This window comes from Limulus polyphemus, unplaced genomic scaffold (genome assembly GCF_000517525.1).
Source record: "Limulus polyphemus unplaced genomic scaffold, Limulus_polyphemus-2.1.2 Scaffold7577, whole genome shotgun sequence".
NCBI classification, from domain to species: Eukaryota; Metazoa; Arthropoda; class Merostomata; order Xiphosura; family Limulidae; genus Limulus; species Limulus polyphemus.
The window spans coordinates 9,184-31,500 of NW_013673187.1; the positions used below are offsets into that span (position 1 = coordinate 9,184).

The 22,317-nt window shown below is 33.1% G+C and overlaps 1 protein-coding gene across 1 annotated transcript in view; it reads right to left on the minus strand.

The window, feature by feature from the left end:
• The window catches only part of LOC106474710 (serine/threonine-protein kinase tousled-like 1), a gene marked incomplete at its 3' end in the record, with an annotated part of 25,657 nt that extends 8,760 nt beyond the window's left edge, over nt 1–16,897 (minus strand). Inside the window, exons 1-11 of the mRNA XM_013935401.2 lie at nt 16,525–16,897; nt 12,121–12,214; nt 10,680–10,874; nt 9,046–9,115; nt 7,572–7,627; nt 7,120–7,185; nt 5,909–6,103; nt 5,264–5,374; nt 4,219–4,355; nt 3,688–3,849; nt 782–946 (exon numbers count right to left, since the gene is read on the minus strand). Of these exons, the coding sequence (XP_013790855.2) occupies nt 782–946; nt 3,688–3,849; nt 4,219–4,355; nt 5,264–5,374; nt 5,909–6,103; nt 7,120–7,185; nt 7,572–7,627; nt 9,046–9,115; nt 10,680–10,874; nt 12,121–12,214; nt 16,525–16,559 (1,286 nt within the window). The remainder of the gene's footprint in view (nt 1–781; nt 947–3,687; nt 3,850–4,218; nt 4,356–5,263; nt 5,375–5,908; nt 6,104–7,119; nt 7,186–7,571; nt 7,628–9,045; nt 9,116–10,679; nt 10,875–12,120; nt 12,215–16,524) is intronic.
• Between the last annotated feature and the right edge of the window lie 5,420 nt (nt 16,898–22,317).

A 22,317-nucleotide genomic window follows, 5' to 3' on the forward strand; every position in this document is an offset into this window, starting at 1 on the left:
TTAAAACAGCAGTTTCCACACATGATGGAATGAATTAAAACAGCAGTTTCCACACATAATGTAATGGATTAAAACAGCAGTTTCCACACATAATGTAATGGATTAAAACAGCAGTTTCCACACACAATGGAATGGATTAAAACAGCAGTTTCCACACATAATGAAATGGATTAAAACAGCAGTTTCCATACATGATGGAATGGATTAAAACAGCAGTTTCCACACATGATGAAATGGATTAAAACAGCAGTTTCCACACATGATGGAATAAATCCAATGGTGATTTGATCAAGAGGGCAATCTCCAAACATGATAGAATAAGCCAAATGTTGATCTGATCTTTGCACATGATGGGATGAGCGTAGTGAAGATCAGGTGAGAATGCTAGAGAAAATACTGATTTAATATTTTAAATTATATATAGGAAATTACTGTTCTCTTTTATGGGCTCCCAGTCAAGATTCACTGGCTTATAAGATAACAAAAACAATAAAAATATTATTATTACAACTAGTTGGTTAACAATTACATCATAACATATAACAATAGCGGTTTTACCTATTGATTAGACTCCAATATTTTGTACAAGTTTAACTGTTAACTTAATCACTGTAATATCATGACACAAGTTTTGTCATACAACACGTGTATACAAAATCAAACACACACACATATATATATGACAATTATATGATAACCCAAAAGGTTTACTGTTTCTAAGTTGTAGTTGCACTGCAACCACAACTAAATTAAAGAAACATAATTTCGTCTTAACTCTTACCTCGACTGGTCCTCATTGTGTATCCTCTTCAGTTCTCGGATGTGGAGGTTCCGTTCCCGTTCTAGTTTCTCCAGCTCCATCTGTAGATCCATGTCCTCTTTCTTTAGTGCTGCCTGTCGTAACTTTAATATCTCCTCTTGTTCATAGTAATCGTACCAACTTAGCCTGAAATGTACAGATGTTTCTGAAGTTCAGTAAAATCACATGAAGTCAGCTTTAAAGGCAAGTGGTGAAAGAGAAGATTGATTCAAATTCTTTCTATTACAGTCAGTGTAAGAAACACAATCATCAAACACCGTGTTATGCATGGTCAGTTTTGAACAGAATGTACAACAAAAAATAAGGTTTTGTAAGTATTCTTATATGGAATTGTTTTTCATTAAATCTAATTTCACAATAATTCATATTGATCTGACCTGTCTTCTAACAACTTTATTCACTTATACAATACACAAATCCCACATACTATAATCCAACACTTACAATACCATACTTGAGTCCCACATACTTTATTCCAACACTTACAATACCATACTTGAGTCCCACATACTTTATTCCAACGCGTACAATACCATACTTGAGTCCCACATACTTCATTCCAACACTTACAATACCATACTTGAGTCCCACATACTTCATTCCAACACTTACAATACCATATTCAAATTAATGATAATTGTTCCACAGGTTTGCATGAAAAATGCTCAAGTAAGCAATGCTGTCTTGTGAGAGAGAAAACTGATTCCTACCAACCATATGTTAAAGTCTTGTTAGAAACAAGGAAGAAGGACACTGTAAGTCACAAAACCACAAGTCACAGTTGTGATCCTTCATAGCTTTATGTACTCTGGCTAATACAGTTATCACAATTCATGGTATCCATGTGACTAGCTCAGATACTGTTAAGTCAACTTATAAAGTCAGCTTCACATGCAGTAATCTTGTGTTGACAAGTTCAATTTCTTTATCGTACTGCTGTAATGGCTACTGTCATAAACTATTATTATTATAACTCAACTGTTATTCAACAGCATATTGCACATAAAGAAAAATCGGGACCTTAAGCCTAAAATATTTGGGTTTTAACGTATCATGTTTGTTTACCCTATAACCCAAGTGCTTTCAAAAGGTGGACCTTTCTTCTTCAGATAATTATCATCTGAAGCCTTTGTGTAACAAAAGTACATTGGATATGTTGAACAATCTGTACTTTTTTGAATCAGAAGACTAAAAATAACATTAAAGCAGCAGGTCCCAAGTTGTGGTCCCTGGAAAGGTTGCATTATTATAAAACTGAAGCAGTAGCATAGCGGATAAATCCTATTGTGGTCCATAAACAAAAAAAGATTAACAACTGCTGCAAACTTTTCATAAACTTTCTCTGATTAACTTTAAGGAAACAAGGAAATTGTTTATTGTTAAGCGCAAAGCTTCATAATGGACTATCTGTACTGTGCCCAACATGGGTATTGAAGCCTAGGGGGGTGGGACCCCATCAAGGAGATTTGTATTTTGTTATGAATTTTGCTCAAAGCTACACAGGGGCTATCTGCATTAGCCGTCCCTAATTTAGCAGTGTAAGACTAGAGGGAAGGCAGCTAGTCATCACCACCCACCGCCAACTCTTGGGCTACACTTTTACCAACGAATAGTGGGATTGACTGTCACTTTATAATGTCCCCACGGCTGAAAGGGCGAGCATGTTTGGTGTGACGGGGGATTCGAAACCCGCAACCCGCAGATTGCGAGTTGAACGTCCTAACTACCTGGACATGCTGGGCCCATCAAGTAGATAAGAGTTCTTATATTACAAGTGTATATTTATTAATATTTAGCATTATATCATTACAAGTGTCCCTATATCGCAGTGGATTGCGTGTTGGATTTCTAATCCAAAGGTACCGGATTTGTTCCTCGGCAGGGATACCACCACCATTGCCTGGTCCCAAGTCCAGGATGAGAAAGGAGGAGGGTTGGGCGCGGGGCTAGCAACTCCATCCCATAAAAACCAACCTGCTAAAAAATTACTGCAACAACAACTTATGCTGGCGAGGTGTTGTTGGGGCCCTATGCTCCAGTGGGAGCCTACAGGGATTATTATTATTATTTATATCATTACAAAGTGACAAAATTTGCTACTTTATTTTAAATAATTTGAAAATCCTGTGTTAGTATTCAAAAGAAAGAAAATTCTAATGAAAATTTTAAATTCAATAAAAATCTACTAGGCTAGTCAAATGTAAAACTGGAATATGTGGAACCTTACGTTTAATTTAAAGGTTTTGTGTTTTGGTATTATTGCAAAAATTAAATATATAAAAATCCATCATTCTTGTCAGAAGGTGAAGGGGTTTTTGTGAACTCGAAATTCTTGTGTAAATATCCATTGCTGAACAACAGATAGGTTAAAAGTTTTCAAGATTATAAAAACAAAGAACTGATAAATTATATACCCGATTATTTAAAAATTCACTAATGCATTACATTGAGAAATAAACAAAGTTACATATCTATCAAAATGTTTCTGAAGCTACAACATATGTTCTTAATGGCAGTGTGATTCTAAATCTAAAAATTCCTTTTTTTTTAACAGTAATAAATTAAACATTCATACTAAAATTTTAATTCTGGCATTGAAGCTTCTTGCAACACTGTTTATTTTAGTCAACAGAGTAAATAATCACAGTGTTATGAATAAACATTTTTCTTTTTTTTTTTTAATTAAAGAGGAACAAACTGTAGAATTATCATCCACAGCTTTGGTCGACGCTTCAAGTGTCACATTTGTCCAAATTTTTTCAAGTGCATACCATGAAACTACATTTGTACGTTCATTGCCCACAGCATAGTTTTAAATTATAAAACATGTTATTACTGTATAGAAAATAAACATGAATATATCTCACTCCTTTGGTGGCTCTGGTTTCAGGAAATCCCCATTGGTCAGACTCGTGGAACTTCCATTAGTACCCTTTCCTTTCTGTTGGGCTGTACTTGGTTTTTTCTTACCAAGAAGCTTACGTTGACGTTCTATTTCTTCCCTTTCCATTGTAATATGCTCTTGTTTCCTAGAGAGGTTGGCAGTATAATAACCAGCTGTCAGAACAGTTTTCTAAACTTATTAGTATCACTGCATACATATCAAAACAATTTCCACCGACACAAGGTTCAACTTCATTTATATTCATAGGATTAATGAGAAATTAAAAAATTTTTTTTTCATATGATCTTTTAGTGGTGAAACCTCTGGTATTGTTACCTAGTACCCACTTCAATATTAAGAAAAAAAAACAATAACAACAACATCGGAATTCACTGCTGATTTATTACCAAAACAAGATCTAATGATAGACATCTGTATCGGGAAAACATCTTTACTAACTAATATACACATACAAAACATGCAAGTAACACCAAATTCTCGCTCGAACTCTTACTTTATCAACTCCGTGAAGGCATGCCCATCTACCCAGTTCTCTACAAAAGATGCCCCTTGCCGCTGGGGCACAAACTGACCTAGCCTCAGCCTATTCTGCATACATCTTTGTCTGGCTTGTTTTTTCTCCATCATGGACTATTACGTTGAAAAAAAAATTTTAATTGACATAAAAAATTTAAAAGTAAAAGAAAGAAATTACACCATGAAGTAAGACATGACTTTTAACCACTACTTTTTTTTTCGTTATTAAATATACGATCAAAGGAAGTTATTATCATAACACAAGATGTCATCCATTCTTCAACTAAGGCCAACAAAACATGAAAAACTGGACAGTCATTTTTGGAATTAGTGTTTTTTTTTTAAATATGCAAAAAGCAGTAAAATTAATTTAGTAACTGAAAAAATGTATTTTTTTTGTAATTTCAATTGTAAATTGTACGTTACTGATTAAAAGCTGATAAACTGATCTGTACAACTTTTGGAACATTCACATAAAAACAGTTTTAACTGCTAAGTTGTCAAATGAAGACATTAAATAAAGTTTCCAGTCAATCATATATATATATAAATAGTACAGTTTTGAAGACAAGATACAGTAATGTTGAAAATGGAGATGAAAAATTAACAAAGGCCTACTTTAAAAAAAAAATCTAACTTGATTTAGGCCTACATTTACAATTTTAAATGAAGCATCCTAATAAAATGATAAGACATAACGTAAAAATATTGGATTTACGACATTTGTAGTTCCACAGATTAAATTACAAGTGGATTCAAAATGCATTATTTCAGTAAAATAAACAAAAACACGTAAGCTAATCAAAAATATACAATATAACAATCTGTTTCATCAAGAAACCAGAATTTTTTCTGCTCAAACGATTGATTATATTCGTGAGCAACACAAACCATAACATCTACATTTCACCTAGTACACGGAGTCACGAGTTCAACAGAATTAGTATGCAACCATTCAAGTATTGCAGTACTGTAGCTTACTCTGTTTATTACTGCGTTGAACTAAAACAAAATATGCTTACCTTTTCTATAAGTAGTTGTTTTGTTACTTCTGTACACTTTTTGATTTGTTCCTTATGTTTTTCTATGAGTTTTTGTTGAGCTTGTAATTGCCTTTTTAGTTCTTCGCTAGCCTGCAATGATCAACGTTAAATAAGTTTAATGTTATGAAAAAAAAAGAAAAATTCTCCCACAAAAAAATAAGATAAAAATACGGATTACAGAGAAAGATGTCAACTATTATAAATAATAACCACAATAATTCAAATTACAAGTGATAAATCAAAATTCTTGAACAAGACAATCTTCTTAGAACACAAAAACATAACTATACTGGCAGAAGATTCTTTCAGAAAACTTTACGAGTGCGAGTATCGCTAATAGATGAAACGGTGCACCCTAATCTTTATGCGTAAGAACAGTGATATTTAATTAGATATAATTATTACTGGGTTGATTCTTATTTTTTGATCTAAGTAGGTAGCTTGCTCTGATCAGAAATTAATATTGATTAACAAACCATTAAATGTGTATTATAAAGCTTAATCTTAACAAAGTCAGTAACATTTCAATATTTAGAACTGTCACTTTGTAATAAAAATACAGTGTATAGTGAAGCTAAATGTGTTATTTTTCATTTAAGAGAAAGATACCACATGACAGCTTACCCTTTGTAATTCATCTATTTTGTTATCCCTCATTTCTAGATCCATTGCTGACTTGCTTTCTACTTCTTTTATCTTATTTATAGTGAGATCTGTCTGGATGGCTCTGTGACAGACCTGACCTGCTCTTTGTACTGGAACAACCATATTTGAAAAATCTAGACTGGTATTTACAGAAGATGAACTCAGCTGGTTACCCTAGATGTAGATGGTTGAAAATGATCAGTACAAGATCTCATGACTTTCTTTGTATAATTTCTACAGAGTTATAACATTACTTCTCATTAATAACATATTTCTCTTGTCCTATAAATCAAAACTTATAATCCTTGCTAATACAAAAGTTTGGAGCTGGACAGGATTTTTATAGAAAACAAAGTAACTGTTAAGCCTACTTATACTGTTCACTACCAGTGGGGTCCACATTTTGTATCATCTATTATAGTAATGTTCAGTTGTTGTCTGTCCAGGGTATGTGATCTAATGGCTGTGATGAAAAACTGATTTAATTCATCTTATTTGTTAAGTCAGTATAAAAATCGTGTGTAAAAAAAATTAAATGTAAAAGTAGACTGAAAGAGAAAACTGATTAAACATTAAATGAAAATATATCACAGGTATCTAATTATAACAATGTGGACATGATTTAATACCTCGATCCCAATAATCAAACTAAAAACTATTAAAGTTTCTCAAATACTGAAAACAATATGCTAAGAAATATAAAACTGACCTTAAACACACTGAAAATCCTGTTAAATTTGAATTAATTCACTCAGGAAAAAAAATTTTTTTTCACATTCCATGAAAAAAGTTTATCGCAAATTAAAAAATACTGAGCAGCCATGTAAAAGGTCTACCTTACATAACTAGACGGTCTTGGCTTGAAATTTAATACTAGTAAACTGAAATCTAGCCATACCAAGGTTGTACAAACTCAAAGTTTCCTAAAGTTGACTGCATTATTAGCTTTTATGTAATCAAAGTGAGAAGTATTCTCACTAATAAATAAATTTCTTCAACTTCTCTTCCCTGGATATGGATGTGTGTGCAATATAAGTTTTCAGGTTAAAAGTCTTCTCAGAAATTCTCTCTAAATAATGAATTGATTATTTTCTAATGATTAAAAGTTTTTTTTTTAAATCTTCACTTTCCTAAGAGTATTCAATCTTTAGACCCAAAGAATGTGAAAAACTGGATTTTAGCCTACATACCATAAAAATCCCTGGAGATGTTGGAGACTTGGAGCCGCCATACCGACTAGGACTGAGGCCTTGGTGCTGTAAGAGAAATATATATATATTGATATCTTTTAATGCTCAGTAAAAAACAAATCATCACAGGTTTTCCTAAAAGATAATTTCAAACATTTTGTACACCTCTAACTGATAATTAAACATTGTAAATATTTCTATCTAATCATACAAATTCTTTAAGTTTTATTGAATCTACAAAAACTGTTTAAAAGATTAACTTGAGCAATAACAAAATACTAAGTATGCTTACAAAATATTTCAACTATTCATGTAATTCAAAATAAATCAATCAATAACTTAAAAAATGCATGTAAAATTATTTATAAAACCTTTCATTTAAACATCAGATCAGAAGTAAAACCTACTCTTCTTAGTTGATAAAGAATAAAATGTAAGATAAGAAATGATACCTTGAAGTATTCATTTATCTTCTTCCCTGTCTCACTCCTGACACCTTTACCTCCTGCTACAACAATAAAAAGAAATTGGACGTTTGATGAAGCAACCTTAACAGACAGACATACTAAATGTGTATCTACGGTTTTTGGTACTTTCAATTTACAGGTACTAGTGGTGTTACTATTTGTTAATTCTGAATATCCACAACAAACTCTTGATACCAAACACATGGTAAACTATAGTTCCTGATATAATATCCAATAAATAATACATTAAAATGAAATATATATATTGAACTGGTGTATTTAAGTGTTTTACATTCACAAAAAAGAAACCTATCATTCAACTCTATTTATTCAATTATGTACAAGCTGCCCAGTGTCAGTTAACAATACAAGAATTAAATTGTGCTAGAAGTTCTTCAAATACCTGTAGAATGATAGGTTTCTTTTTTTGTGAGTGTAAAACATTTAAATACACCAGTTCAATTTTCGATACCTCATTACTATAAAGACTTGGTTTGGTCTGATATTTCATTGGTCTAATTATTCTATTAATTAATTTATTAATTATTACTATTACCCCTTCGCCCATATGGCTCATTATTCCGCTGACCATTAATTGAAATGTAACCTTATGCCATGAGCAGGGTGAAGAAGGATTGCTTAATCTCCGAGCACCCTTGATTAGTAATTATTTCTTCGGAAATAATTATTTTTAAATCTAAATAACTGCCAGGAAAAACAAACAAACATATTTCATTGGTGGTAATGTTCAGGGTCACTGATGAGGAGTGGAATTTTCTGAAACTAGTCTGGCTCACAGACACACCACCCAATGAAAGAATAGACCATTCCAAGCTTTTATTTGTTGTTAAACGAATGTTTAAACAACTCTATTTATTCAAAAAATATATATGAATTTATGATAAGCAAAAGGATGAACTCAATAATTTTGTAAGTTGTCACAGTTTTAATACTTATTTGCGGATACATTCCACAAGGAGAAGCTTATTTTCCCTCCAATCTTTTATTTTAATGTTACACGGACACCATAAACTATCGAGAACTTAATTAAATACTTCTATCTACCATAAAACTTTCTGACACATTGTTTTCTCGGAATTAGTTCAAATTAGCAACAATTTACAGATTCTACAAACAATACATAATTTCACATTTTACCTAGTGATCATCATAATACCTAGATGAGCTTGCCATAAGCATTTCAAAATTATGTAATTTTGTAAAATCTATAGAGAACATAAATATAGATTATTACTATATTTGATTTATACGTTTTTAAGAAATATACACAATAGCTATACAAAGTTTCTGTGAATAAACTAAATGTTACAATGTATTTTATACCAGAAATTGTTTAAGCATGATCAAATCTGAACGCACGAGAAAGTACGATAATCGTAAGATAATACAAAGCTACTAATAAAGTTTTGGAAATAATTTGATGGCTGGTGTTGTTTACCTGGTAACTGCTCCTCCTTTCTTTTCCTTTTCCTCTCAGTTGGAGTTCGAGACAGCTGTTTTTCTGGGGTCTAAATTATAATTGTGTGTTGAAAACATTTTACTTCTAAACTGATATTTCTTATCAGGTGATACCATGTAATTTTTAATGGTTTTGTTGAGCGTATCTCTTAGAATATACAGTTAGCTCCAATCAAATCTCTGTTGTGTGATAATATATTACTTTTATACACCAATTTAAATTTTTCATTTTTGAATAGAAATTTACCTCCAACCCAACAACTCTTTTATGTTGCAATTATATTTTGTTACATAAATTAAAAAACAACAACACTTGTATCAAGACTGTTTTACATGATATTAGTTTTACCTATATCAGGATTTGATTAGCTTCAATTAACTGATTAAAAAAGAAACATTTATGACAATTTTTTTCAAAAGTTATTTTATGTCATGAAGACAAAAACTCAATATAATGTATAATATTATTGATAAGTAAAACTGGCAATTTTTTAATAAAGTTTAAGCATGTAGTCATTATTTTCAATAATAGAATATTTTATCTCAAATCAAGGCATGTGTAAGTAATATATCTTTCTCACACTACTAATATAACAAAGTGCTTAGTAATCAAACACGTGACTCTTTAGAAGTAGAATCCTCTGAATATTTGTCAGGAGGAGCCAAGACCACTGGGAAACTTTGGCTCCTTGGCTGAAACTTGTTTTAAGCATTTGTTTTTAAAACTAGAAAATGTTTTTTCGGACAAGTTTGGACCAAACTATGCATATTTCATTTTTACAACTTTCACCATTCCCTTCGTCTCTATCAACCTTTATTAAACTTATTCCGAACATTCAACAAGATTTATACTCACCCAACAACACCAACAGTGACTTCAATATGTACTTACCTATCACACTGTAACCAAGCCAGATCTTTCTATCCAATTAAATACAGTTTGATGTTTTCAAGAAAATATTTGATGGGTCTGAAGTTTTCCAGTTAGATCTAATTATTGATATATAAAAAAAAAGAATTTACATAAAACATTTTTTAGAACCATAACTCAGTTTGTACTAAAAATCAACTAATATAAAAAAACTATTATTATAAACCCTCCATTTGTAACTCTATGTATTTCTGGTTGTATTAGATGTAAAACAGTCAATCAGTATAGTCTAACACTCCAAATTTCACGTTTTTATATTTTCTTCTTTTACTTAACATAGACCATTCACTTGCTTTTCCTCACCATGACCAAACCATATTTTTTTTATATCAAACCACTGATTATAATAGTTGACAAGCAGAATGAGCTCTTACAATAGTATTCGTCGAAGTGCTGAGCATGGCAAGTTTGATTTGTTTCCTGGATAAAAATGTTTACAAAAATTCATAGTATCTTGGTGAATTTTTAAAAAACTTGTTTCACCCAACACAAGATATAACAGTCAACTTAAACTTACTGGATATTGATGAAGAAAAAAAAAAAACTATTTAAAAGATTGCTTTAATAGATGAATATTTTTTAACCCTTTTTACCGGTACTACTCACTGTGATTGAAAGCATTATCCTAAATATTACTTAATCAATTTCTAAGAGAACAAATTCAGAAGGTCCACACTAGTTACCTCTGGTTCTTTGTCACTAGGAGTGGAACCAAGACTTGTTGTACTGAGGTTGGATCCTTCATTATGATTTTGAAAACAGTTGTTCTGCACTAGTTGACTCTGAGATTGACTAATGGAACTCTGAAGAGCAGACACTCCACACGTCTGAGATAACCGTTGCTGTTGGTCAATTTGACCCTGAGGGAGGTTGAATCCCTAAAAGTATAAATAACAGATGATAAACAGCTCTTTCCAACCAGTCAATAGTTTTTAAAATTTTTGCTTAGTACGTGTAAGTAACACCCCCTCAACCTTCACAAATATTATGATACATTTATGTCATACAGAAAACAGCAGCAAGTTTTCTAACCAAGAAAGCTACAGGAACTATAAAAACACATTTTAAAAACTTCAACTTTCTGAAAATTAGGGAAGCTTGAAAAACTTCTTAGATAATCTCAGGTACTCTAACCAAGACACTAAGATGACCTGACACTTGCTGTTGTTAATAAGTGGTTTTTAACCAACACAATGATGACCTGAAAACCACTTATTAACAACAGCAAGTGTTTAACCAACACAATGATGACCTGAAAACGACATATTAACAACAGCAAGTGTTTAACCAACACAATGATGACCTGAAAATGACATATTAACAACAGCAGGTGTTTAACCAACACAATGATAACTTGAAAACCACTTATTAACAACAGCAAGTGTTTAACCAACACAATGATAACTAGAAAACCACATATTAACAACAGCATGTGTTTAACCAACACAATGATAACTTGAAGACCAAAAATTAACAACAGCAAGTGTTTAACCAACACAGTGATAACTAGAAAACCACATATTAACAATAGAAAGTGTTTAACCAACACAATAATCACTTGAAAACCACATATTAACAATGGCAGGTGCTTTAACCAAAACAAGGCAACTTAAAAGCCACGTACTTAGAGCAACAGAGATGGAAGATACACACTGATTTAACTCACACACGAAGCAGAGCTTGAAAACTACATACTGACAGCAACATAATGTTGATAAAATATTTACAATACAGGTAATCAAACCAAACATGTTTGACAAATCTATTTATTACCTGATAACTTCTAGCCATGTTTAAGTAAGTGGATGAAAACTACGGGAATAGTTTTGCTTTGGAATCGTTGCAAACATTAAAATTAATACAATGATTATTTCCGAGTGATATAAAAGGCATACTTCTACCATGTCAACACTCAATATATAACTGTGTTTTTATTGTTATAGTAAAAAACAAAATTAATACAAAAAATACGATATCATACTTTCAAAATTTCATGTAATTTTTTACTCGAATCCTAATCATTTCTCTGTACCCAAACAACTCTGTTTCTTTAATTTTAACCAAAATGCACACACATCTACAAAAGACATATTGTAGACATGTTACACATCTGTTACTTCTTACTCGGTTTCCTAGAAACCTAGCTTCAAGAAGTTCTTGTTTACGAGGATCCAGGTTTCCTTGGAGATTGTCCATTACTGGCACTTCAAAGTTTTGTCTACAAATTAAATAAAAAAAAATTATATGAGTAACAATTTTGATGATGAGGAGTCTGTACATAAGACTAATAAGGTATTACAATTAATGAATTTATACACTAAACATTAAAGTTTCACACCTTTTTACCTTAAAATATACAAAAATACTTTTTCAGTGTTTTGAATATGTTCAATTACGCACATATCAAATCAGCTTTGAAATAATATGATGCAACGTGCGGAGAATACATATTATAAATGGGTACTAATATATTACCCAAAATCTCCCCCCCCCCCACCATTTGTTTCATTCGGTTTATTTTGAATTTTGCAAAAACTACCCGAGGGTTATTCGCACTAGCCAATAGCACCCACGGCCAACTCTTTTACCAATGAATTGTGGGATCGACCATCACATTATAATGCCCCCACAGCTGAAAAAGTGAGCATGTTCAATGACGGGGATTTTAACCCGTGACCCACAGATTGCAAGTCTAGCACCCTAACCACCAAGCCATGCCAAGCATCACCCCTATTTTTATTGACATTTTAATAAAGCACAAAATCACTAAGTATTACTTCAGAATATGTCTATAGGTTTGGCTTATGACCCCACAGAAATATATATTGGTCATTACCACTGAAGTATTAGTATGTAGTGTATCAGGTTTAGTTAAAAAATTTCTTCTATCTATAAAAAGTTTAATTAGGTCTTATTGTTAAAACATTTAAAACAATAATTTTTTAATTATAATTACACCTCTTTTTTGCATTGTTAATATAAGTTATTGAACCTTAACCATTAAAGTAAGTTAAACAAATCTCATATTATCAGTATTAGAGCCAAAAAATATTATTAACAGTGGGACAATCCACCTGGTGGTTCAATACTATCTAATCATTACAGGTGTTCATTGATTCATACCAAAATATTTCTAGTCATTTTACTATACAGGATTACCCAAGTTAATGTACGAATTACTTTTAACTTAGCTATATAGATAGCTGACTTTTTTTTTTTGGTACAAAAATTGTTAATAATTAACAAATAAAGTTATTTCAAAAAAATCAATATCACAAGTCATCTCTGCTTTTCAAAAATAGTAAAAGATGTAAGATTATGTCCTATTAGTTTAAACTTAACTCATTTTTTTATGGTCCTTACCTTCCCATCTCTTTTTCTTTAAAAAAAGGTCTTAAATCATAAAAATTTATGAAAGCTGTCTAGAGAGACAAAACTGCACTGTTTCAAATATCTATGATGATCAGAAGTGTAGTAGTGGGGAGAGAGGGGAGTGACAACCATCTCATTATTTTAAAGTCTAAAAGGCCCACAATTTTCCGATTTAAAAAAATAAATAAATACATGGCTCTCTTAAATTTTGAATTCTTTCATCTTACGAGTTTCATTTAGGCTAGGGTAAATCACTTAAATTTTTTTGTGTTTTTTTAAACAACTCCCAATCTGAAGTGCTGGTTATGCCATTTATGATATATTGGGTTTAATATTATAATTTATTAATCATTTAAGTAAAAATTATGAAACATTATAATTTATTAAATGTTTCATTTTCTTATTGTAAACTATAATCCATACTTTGATCTTTTACCAATTTTTTAAATGGTAAAAACAATGGTGTTGTACAACTAAATAAAATATTATAACGATGTAACCTAGTCTTCGTGAAACATGCACAATCTCTACACGTGTTCATAACAACACAAGGAAATTCTAAACACTTTCATATTAAATGTTAATCACAGTTCACAACTATATAGCTTCTCATATCAGAAACATATACAGCATTTGAGTTTAGTTTATAAATCCTCATAATCCAAACACATACAGTATCTGAGTTAATAAATCTTTTATCTCCTATTTCCGAGACAGTGATAAACGTCCCTGTGACCTTGACTCCTGTTCAGATATCAGGCCATATTTTTATATAGGTTAAATATGAATAATTCTGCAGTACTTATTTATAAGTCTACCACAAGCTAATCAACTACTGCTTGTAGCATAATCCTGTTATTATTATTATTATTATAGCGAGTGTTGTAAAATGTATTACACATATTTTTATGTTCTTTTTCAGAATTTGTAATGCATACTGGAGGGGTTTAAACAATTTAACTATAAAATATGAAAAAAAAAACTACTTTACTCTCCAGATAATAATAACTTTATTCCAGTCAATGTTTGATCACTGTGGCTTCATCAGGGATAGTTGTAAAATAATTATTTGGAAATGGAAATAATTCTTGTACTACTAGCTCCGAAGAATGCAGAATGGTGAAATATCGACTGAAATAAAAGTAAGAAAAATAAATTACTATATGATATATATATATATATATATATACACACACACACACACACACACACACTCACATACATAGATACATATGATGTGTTTTATATCCTAGATAATTTTTAAGGTTGAATTTGTATGGATCAAAATCACATGGTATTAGAAATACCAGATTAACTCAATGTAAAGAGGCACAGGTTATATTTGTTTATGTGAATGGCTACAGAGGATCACCAATAGCCAATTCTATGACTCGAATTTCTCTGGAGACCAGAAACCTGCGACCTGGCAGGACTCGAGCCCGTGACTTTTCTGTATATCTTTCAAGCAATGCAAGCTATCTCGAGTTCTAAATACTTGTTTGCGTGAAGTCAGTTTCAGAACGACCCTGTCAATAAGCTTCGAGTTCAATGTAGCCATCACGTGCAATAGCTCATAATGAATTTCAAACTAACCTCACAACTGGAATGAAAGTACGAATGAAAAGCTACGACATTATCCCCCCCCCTTCCATCGACGAGAATATATTAAAAGCAAACTTCCCCCAATTTATGACAAGGCAAATAATATTCATTTCTTAATCCGGGGTGGGGGCACTTGCATCCGTTGGAAAATAAGAAACATAATTCTTATTTATTCATTCAGCATATATATATATATATATATGTGTGTGTGTGTTTGTGTGCGCACCCGAATTTTTTTTATTCAATACACAATTTCAAAACCCCCCCCCCCGGAAAAAACTTCTACGGACGTCCATGTTTTGTAGCATTATAATACTATCAATAGTACAGCTTTATACATATATATATTTCGTGTTTAAGTTGTATTGAGATACAGAATTTGTTTGTTTTTGTGGGGGGGGGGTCACTTCTAGAAACATGAGGTTCCCTAAGAATTGTTTGTCAAGAGACTCAGGACCATTTATTCGGCAATCAACAATACATCTAATTTTATATTTAAAGCTCCCCTAGATAATAATGAACAGTGACAAAGAAATGAATTATAATCTATTTCTTCGTTTAGTAAAAGACCAAGAGTATTTCTTTTTTTTCCTTCCAAAAACATTTATTAATATATTTTCATTTTTTTATTATTTATTTTTAGTTTTAAAGTACTGGTGAGAAAACAAAAATAAATAATACGAAGAATTAAATTGTGGCGGATTGCTACAAGTTCTTCGAATACCTATAGAATGATAGTTTTTTTTGTGTGTGAGTGTAAAACATTTAAATACACCAGTTTGAAAACAACTAATATATGTATAAAGGTGACCATGTGATTGTTTTATAGCGCCCAGTAGAATGTATTCCGTCGCATCCTCATTACTCCGCATGCCCTACAACGTTGCGTGTTTCCAGTACCTTGGCCTCCTATATATGACTCACGATTTACTCACTGCCAGTAGCATTAGAGGCCATATTTGTTCTTCACTGCAAGTTGGGCACAAACTGTGGACCCCGAAGCTTCCAATCGAATGTGTGGAACCACCATGCATGAATGTGGTTGTCACCCGACCAAAAGATAACAGCAGGCCGTGAAAGGGGACAAAAGTAGAGAACAAAATGTCCGTTCACTACACACTGCCCCCCACCCCCTCCCCAATCTCCGGCCTTAATACACCTACCGAACATTTAGCACAAATTGTTTTTATGATCGCCTATACACCTGGACTTACATATATTTTAATTACTCTTTCGATCACAGAGTGATTCAATTAACCAAGGATGCCTAATTCGTAACCGAGCTTGAACTAAAAAAAAAAACAACAACAAAAAACAGAATGATTCATTCCACCATGAGAAACTGACATCAGGAACGAATCCTGACAATAAAAATGCATGCATTGAGTGAAGTATCATGATAACACATTACGCACGCTAATTGAAACGCCTTACTTATAACGTCACGTACATGCGCTACATAACGAATTTGGAAGTTTTCTTTTGTTCCGTTTTTTTACGTCTCTGCTAAGGCACACACGAGCGATACAGTTTACTATAAAAAGTTTATCTTACCCCTCATGAGTACTTCTTAATAGTAGGGCAAACATGGGAGCCAGCTTCCAGCTATTTCTACAGAACAGCACACAACGATGTTAGCTTTCCTACAGCCAGGTCCTCATTATCTCGGCAACTTCACAGTTCCCTACCGACCGGTCTGGTGATCACACTTTCTCTCGTTCGTTCTATCGCTGTATGTTAGCTGCGCCATAACGTCGTCAGTGGACAGTGTGTGAGCTTTTACTGTCTAAAGCTTCATCTTCCCTCTATTATTTTCATATTTTAAGCATGCCTCCACAAAACAAAGCAGGCAGTCCCGCGGTGCACTGACCAACTCTAGCCGTGGGTCAGAGCTTGCACACTAAACCGTAAACGCAACGCTCAACCAAGGTGTGCACCACTTTATGTACACGTACACGATGTCTCTCTTATACAATATAATACATGTCTTGAACCTTTTAACAGGGATCACGTTCTCACTGCGTTGTAGGAATCGGGTGCTGTTGCTGGGTGCGAATACCCCAACATAGTCGCCTCAAAGGGGGTTCAAGTTCCCTGTAACTCATCGTAGGTAAAGTTCAAAGTTCCACTTTCCGATCTTTTTATATAATTAACGTTCAATTAAATTTATAAAACCATATATAACCCCCCTAACTATAAATGACAAAACTAAATAAATTACAGTACAAAAAAAGTTGAAATTATTTGCACGGAACCCCCCGCCCCCTGCTCAAGTAATTAAGTAAAATAAATGCGGTATGTAGTTAAATCGTACACAAAAGCATAAGATAAATGAAACATTATCAGACATACCATTATATATATATATATACAGTATAAATTCAGGGTACTGGTATATTGTAAGTTTGAATTTATACACACAAGAAACAACCCACAAACTAATTAGTAATACGGCTAGCTAACACTTCCTGGCCTATACAAATACCGAGACTTCAATAGTACGGTTGAAACGAGCCACCAGGAAAAAATCGACAAGGATGAGTACGTAATCGAAAACTCTTGCCAGGAAAGGGTGATTTAAAAAAAAAACCAAACAACTACCAATTTTTTTGTTTTTAAAGTTTTTTACTCCTTCTAGGTGTACAGACTGCGAGAGTCTGCGTGTAGCCTTCTTTTATCGTCTGTTACTGCGAGAATCAATACGAGACAGATTTCATTGATACGTTGTCTATAAAGGTAGTTTATTAATATATTTGTTCAATCGTATGACCTTTTATTATTAATTCCAGCCATCAATATTTAACCTAATTATAAATAAAGCAATTTACTATTTTACAGAAACGACGACGACAACAACAAAAAATATTAGAATTTTACATTTTATAATTTTTAAAAGTTCTTCCAGAATGAAAGCACCATTTGATTATCCTGCCTTTTCTTACTTCAGAACATAAACAGGGAAACTTTAACAGAACCAGAAACGTAGAGTACTGTCCTTCTGACAGCGGGGCAGTTTTTTTTTTGTACGAGGGAGGGGAGGAGAGAAATAGTAAAGAAAACGATTGACAATAACTCTTCCCAAAGCTTTACTTTCTCCCCCTCTACGTCTAACCAAACCTGTTTGAAACATTAGACACAGTAATGAACTACAGGTCGATGGATTAACTCGGTTTTTTTCTTCTGAACTTTAAAGCAACGTATACACAGACAGACACACACTATAATCAGATATGTTCTGAATGCATAATCATCAAATATGTAAACAAGTTAAAAGTTATATTAATACATACAGTGGCGCTAATTTGGGGGGGCGGCTGCTCCACCTAAGCCTTAACTCTTTCTTTTTTTGAGAAATTGGTAATTATTACTGAAAATTACTAAAATTAATGTAAAAAAAGTGAAAGTCGATTTTTTTTTTCATAATCTTTTGGTTTTCCGTCGTTACTACAGTCGATATATGGACTCCGAAATGTGCTACGTCATCAACGGTTCACATATTGTATCGAAATTGTGGTTCAACTTTGCGCCCCCCCCCACCATTTTGAAATGGCGCCACTGAACACACAGCTGATATAGCTGTAAGTTTGTGACGAAAACTACACGCTTTATATATAGTTTTCTTGAGATCGCCGTACAGTTTATGTTTATCAAATCTCGTATTTCATTTATATTCAGAATGAATAACAGCATTACACCGTTGAGCTAATCTTTATCTCGAACGTGATACTTGATGCGGAATTTCCACTCAAAACAAGAATGGGTTGTTTGTCACAAAGCACTTCATAACTAAAGTCCTTACAGGTTGTTAAAAGTAGTAGTAAGTCAGGTGCGTGTTGTTGCTGAAGAGTTTATCATCACGAAAGAATATCAAATATTTTACAAAATGACGGCTGTGCACGGACAAACGTTATCACAAGTTTTTACACACTTCTCTGGATATTTATTACTTTTTTTCTCTCGTAGAATTAAATTTAGAGAATAACAGAAAATGAAAAACCAATCGATAAACGTGCGACCTGATTCCCGACGTTGACATTTTCGATCAAGTGAAGAGACTAACACGGAAATTTGTAAATACGTGTGTTCTTTGTGCTGATGCCATTTAGGTTATTCGTCTAACGCCACATAGTGGTAACGTGTTCGATTATATTCTAGTTTAATTACGGTTTCGAAGAACGACGCCGTAAATGTAGAATATTATTCAGGATGAAACACCGTCCCACGATGTAAGAATTTTTCTGAAAAAAAAATGAAAATTTAGATCGGACGGGATTCAGACCTAGGACTCTTCCAAAGTATTTAAGAGTATGCCAACTGTCCCCAGCGTCGAGGGATTTTCGTGTAAAATCAGCTTCAGGAAGACTGTGCCGATAAGTCTTAATTGCGAAAGTACGTGCAATAACTTAATAAATGCTGCAGGTTCGAATTCCACTTGATCTTAACTGTCACTTCTTTCAGAAAAATGAAAAAAACCCTTCTTGAGAAAGTACTGATTTTATGTACAGTTTCTAAAGATTTTAGGCGTTATGGTTGGGTTGACAATCTGTGTTTCTCCCTTTTTCCTTCTTTAGTTATACTTTCACCCCACCAGCACTGTGAAACACATTTTATGTAGTAACACAAACACACTTTATGTATGTAACACGTACGTTTCTCACAAATGTATGACCTATTTTCTGAAATTATGTGCAAGAACTTAATACTCCTAACGACATAAACAAAAAAGAAAACCAAGACTACTATGGACCTTGGTCTACCAGTCAAGGTCAAAGATCAAACTGAGCAGCATACTGTTCCTACAAATATATCACCACATAAAAGAACAGTGAATATCTGATAAAACTAAAGGTTACGAAAAGGTTTACTGTTAAACGATAGGAAAACCAAAACTCCTTTTAAACACTACAGTTATAAAAACACAACGTCGAATGAAAAATAAAATAAAATTCGAGTCGGAGTTGGGGGGGGGGGGTAATTTTCTATAAATACCAGACAGTTATAATGACACAACGTCGAATGGAAAAAAAAATCGAGCGATGTTCGAAACTCCCTCTTTTTTTTCGGGGGGCGGGGGGCTTAACTTTATAAGGTAAATAACAAAAATGTGTGTGTGTTCAATCAAAGCAGTAGATATTTGAAGCAGAATTACAACATACGAAATGAGAAGTTGGGTTGTGAAATCACGTGAACCCTGACGTAGAACCATCTGTCAGTCCGAAAGAATGTTCCCCATTAAAGATTTGTTCCTTGCTAAGCGCAAAGCTATACAATGGGCTGTCTGTACTGTGCCCACCACGGGTATCGAAACCCGATTTTCTGCATCACACTTACAGCTGTGCCACTGTAGAGCCTCACCTCATTAAGTAATATATAAGTATACGTATAATGTGTACTTGACATCAAATACTAAAAACTGGCGGCACTTTACAAAAACAAAGATATTCAATAGTGTTAATTTAATGGGTTATTTCATAAGACTAGATGTATTTCCGCAGGGTTCCCGAAAGTGTTCCATTTCAAGAGTAAATAAAACTAAAATTAAAAGTAGCAAACATTTTTATTTCTTGCTTTTCAAGTTCATGTGTCATGCTGTGTTGTAACTTACAGAGTGCATAATTTTTCTCGTGATTCATGCCATGTGCACGTTTTACTGACGTCACAACAGTACAAATTGCAATGTTACGCGTCCCTTATGTGATGTCATTTTAGTGACATGTGTCAAGTTCATGTGTCATGCTGTGTTGTAACTTACAGAGTGCATAATTCTTCTCGTGATTCATGCCATGTGCACGTTTTACTGACGTCACAACAGTACAAATTGCAATGTTACGTGTCCCTTATGTGATGTCATTTTAGTGTCTACTGACTGACAGACAACACACTACTTTATAGTGGTGCGAATGGTTTAAACAGGTGACCCCTCCAGGCGGCCTTCGGCTCCCTTTCGGAGAAATTAAAGCAAACACAGTTCGATGACCTAAAAATATCAAAATATAATGTTAATATTCAATTCAATTTATCTTGGTGTAACACTCACTTATAAAGTACATGTTTGATCCAGGGCCGTGATAAAAATTTCAGATCCATTATCATTATTTCCACTGTCTTTTGTACCGCTGGTCTGAACTGACACAAAACAAAACAGGTTTTTTTGTTTCGTAACGTATAAACTGAACGATTTGTCCATCTTCAAGGAAACGTTTCAGATCAAAATCTGTGATACATTAACAGTTAAAGTTTGTGACATAAACATGAGAATTTAAGGTTTGTAATGAAAACTGGAGAGTTATAATCATTGTTAAAACGTTTAGTAAAACGCGACCTCCTATCACTACAGAAAACATAATTGGTTTTATTTAATAATCAAGACCAATGTTTCGATATTACGGCTTCATCGAGGCACACAAACAGGTCTATCGTTTGACACAGTTTTGTACCATAAAAAAAAAAAAAAAAATGCTGATTAATTATGTGTTGGAAGTCTAATCGATAAATATGGGTGTCATACTAGTGTGGTTTTGGCTGACACTGACTGAGGTGCTAAGCCTAAAACGTTATTATAAACTATATAATCTTAAGCGTTCGTCTAAATAAGCAATCGATAACAAGTGAAAAACCAGTGAGCTAGTTACAGATCAAGTAGTGACTGGTTAGGTTTGTTGTCAAGCGCAAAGTTATGCAATAGACTATCTGTTCTTTTCCCACTGCGGGTATTGAAACCCACTTTTTACCGTTATAAGCCCTCACACTTGCCGCTGACCCGCCGCAGGGGGAGTTAGGCGAGTGGATAAGGTGGCAGCTAGTCAAGAACAGCGACTTTTGTTTGACGGAATAATGGAATTTGAACGCCATTCTACAGTGTACCTACGACTACAAAGTCCAGAGCGCGTTTCTGCGTCAACAGCTGCGAGCAAGTTAAAATCATCATTATTTGGAAGATTTGATGATGTTGTATCTAATTTTATTACCACTGTAGTAGGGACAGTTATTTATAATTATACAATAATTTATTTCTCAGTGAACCTGACTCATCTACCAATAACAACAATAAAGTTGAAAATGACACACACCAATAGAATATGCTACAATTCGATATTCCCTTAAGGATATGTCACCCAACCTGCCTAAAAAAAAAGCTTTTAAAGAAAAATAATAATAATTTGAAGTTTTCTTACTTTTACAAAGCAAAATTACGTAATCTTTGTTAGTTGGTCTTCTTGCAGAAGTTCATATCGTAATAGAATTATCTTTGTTAGTTTGTTTGTTTGTTTTGGAATTTCGCGCAAAGCTACACGAGGGCTATCTGCGCTAGCCGTCCCTAATTTAGCAGTGTAAGACTAGAGGGAA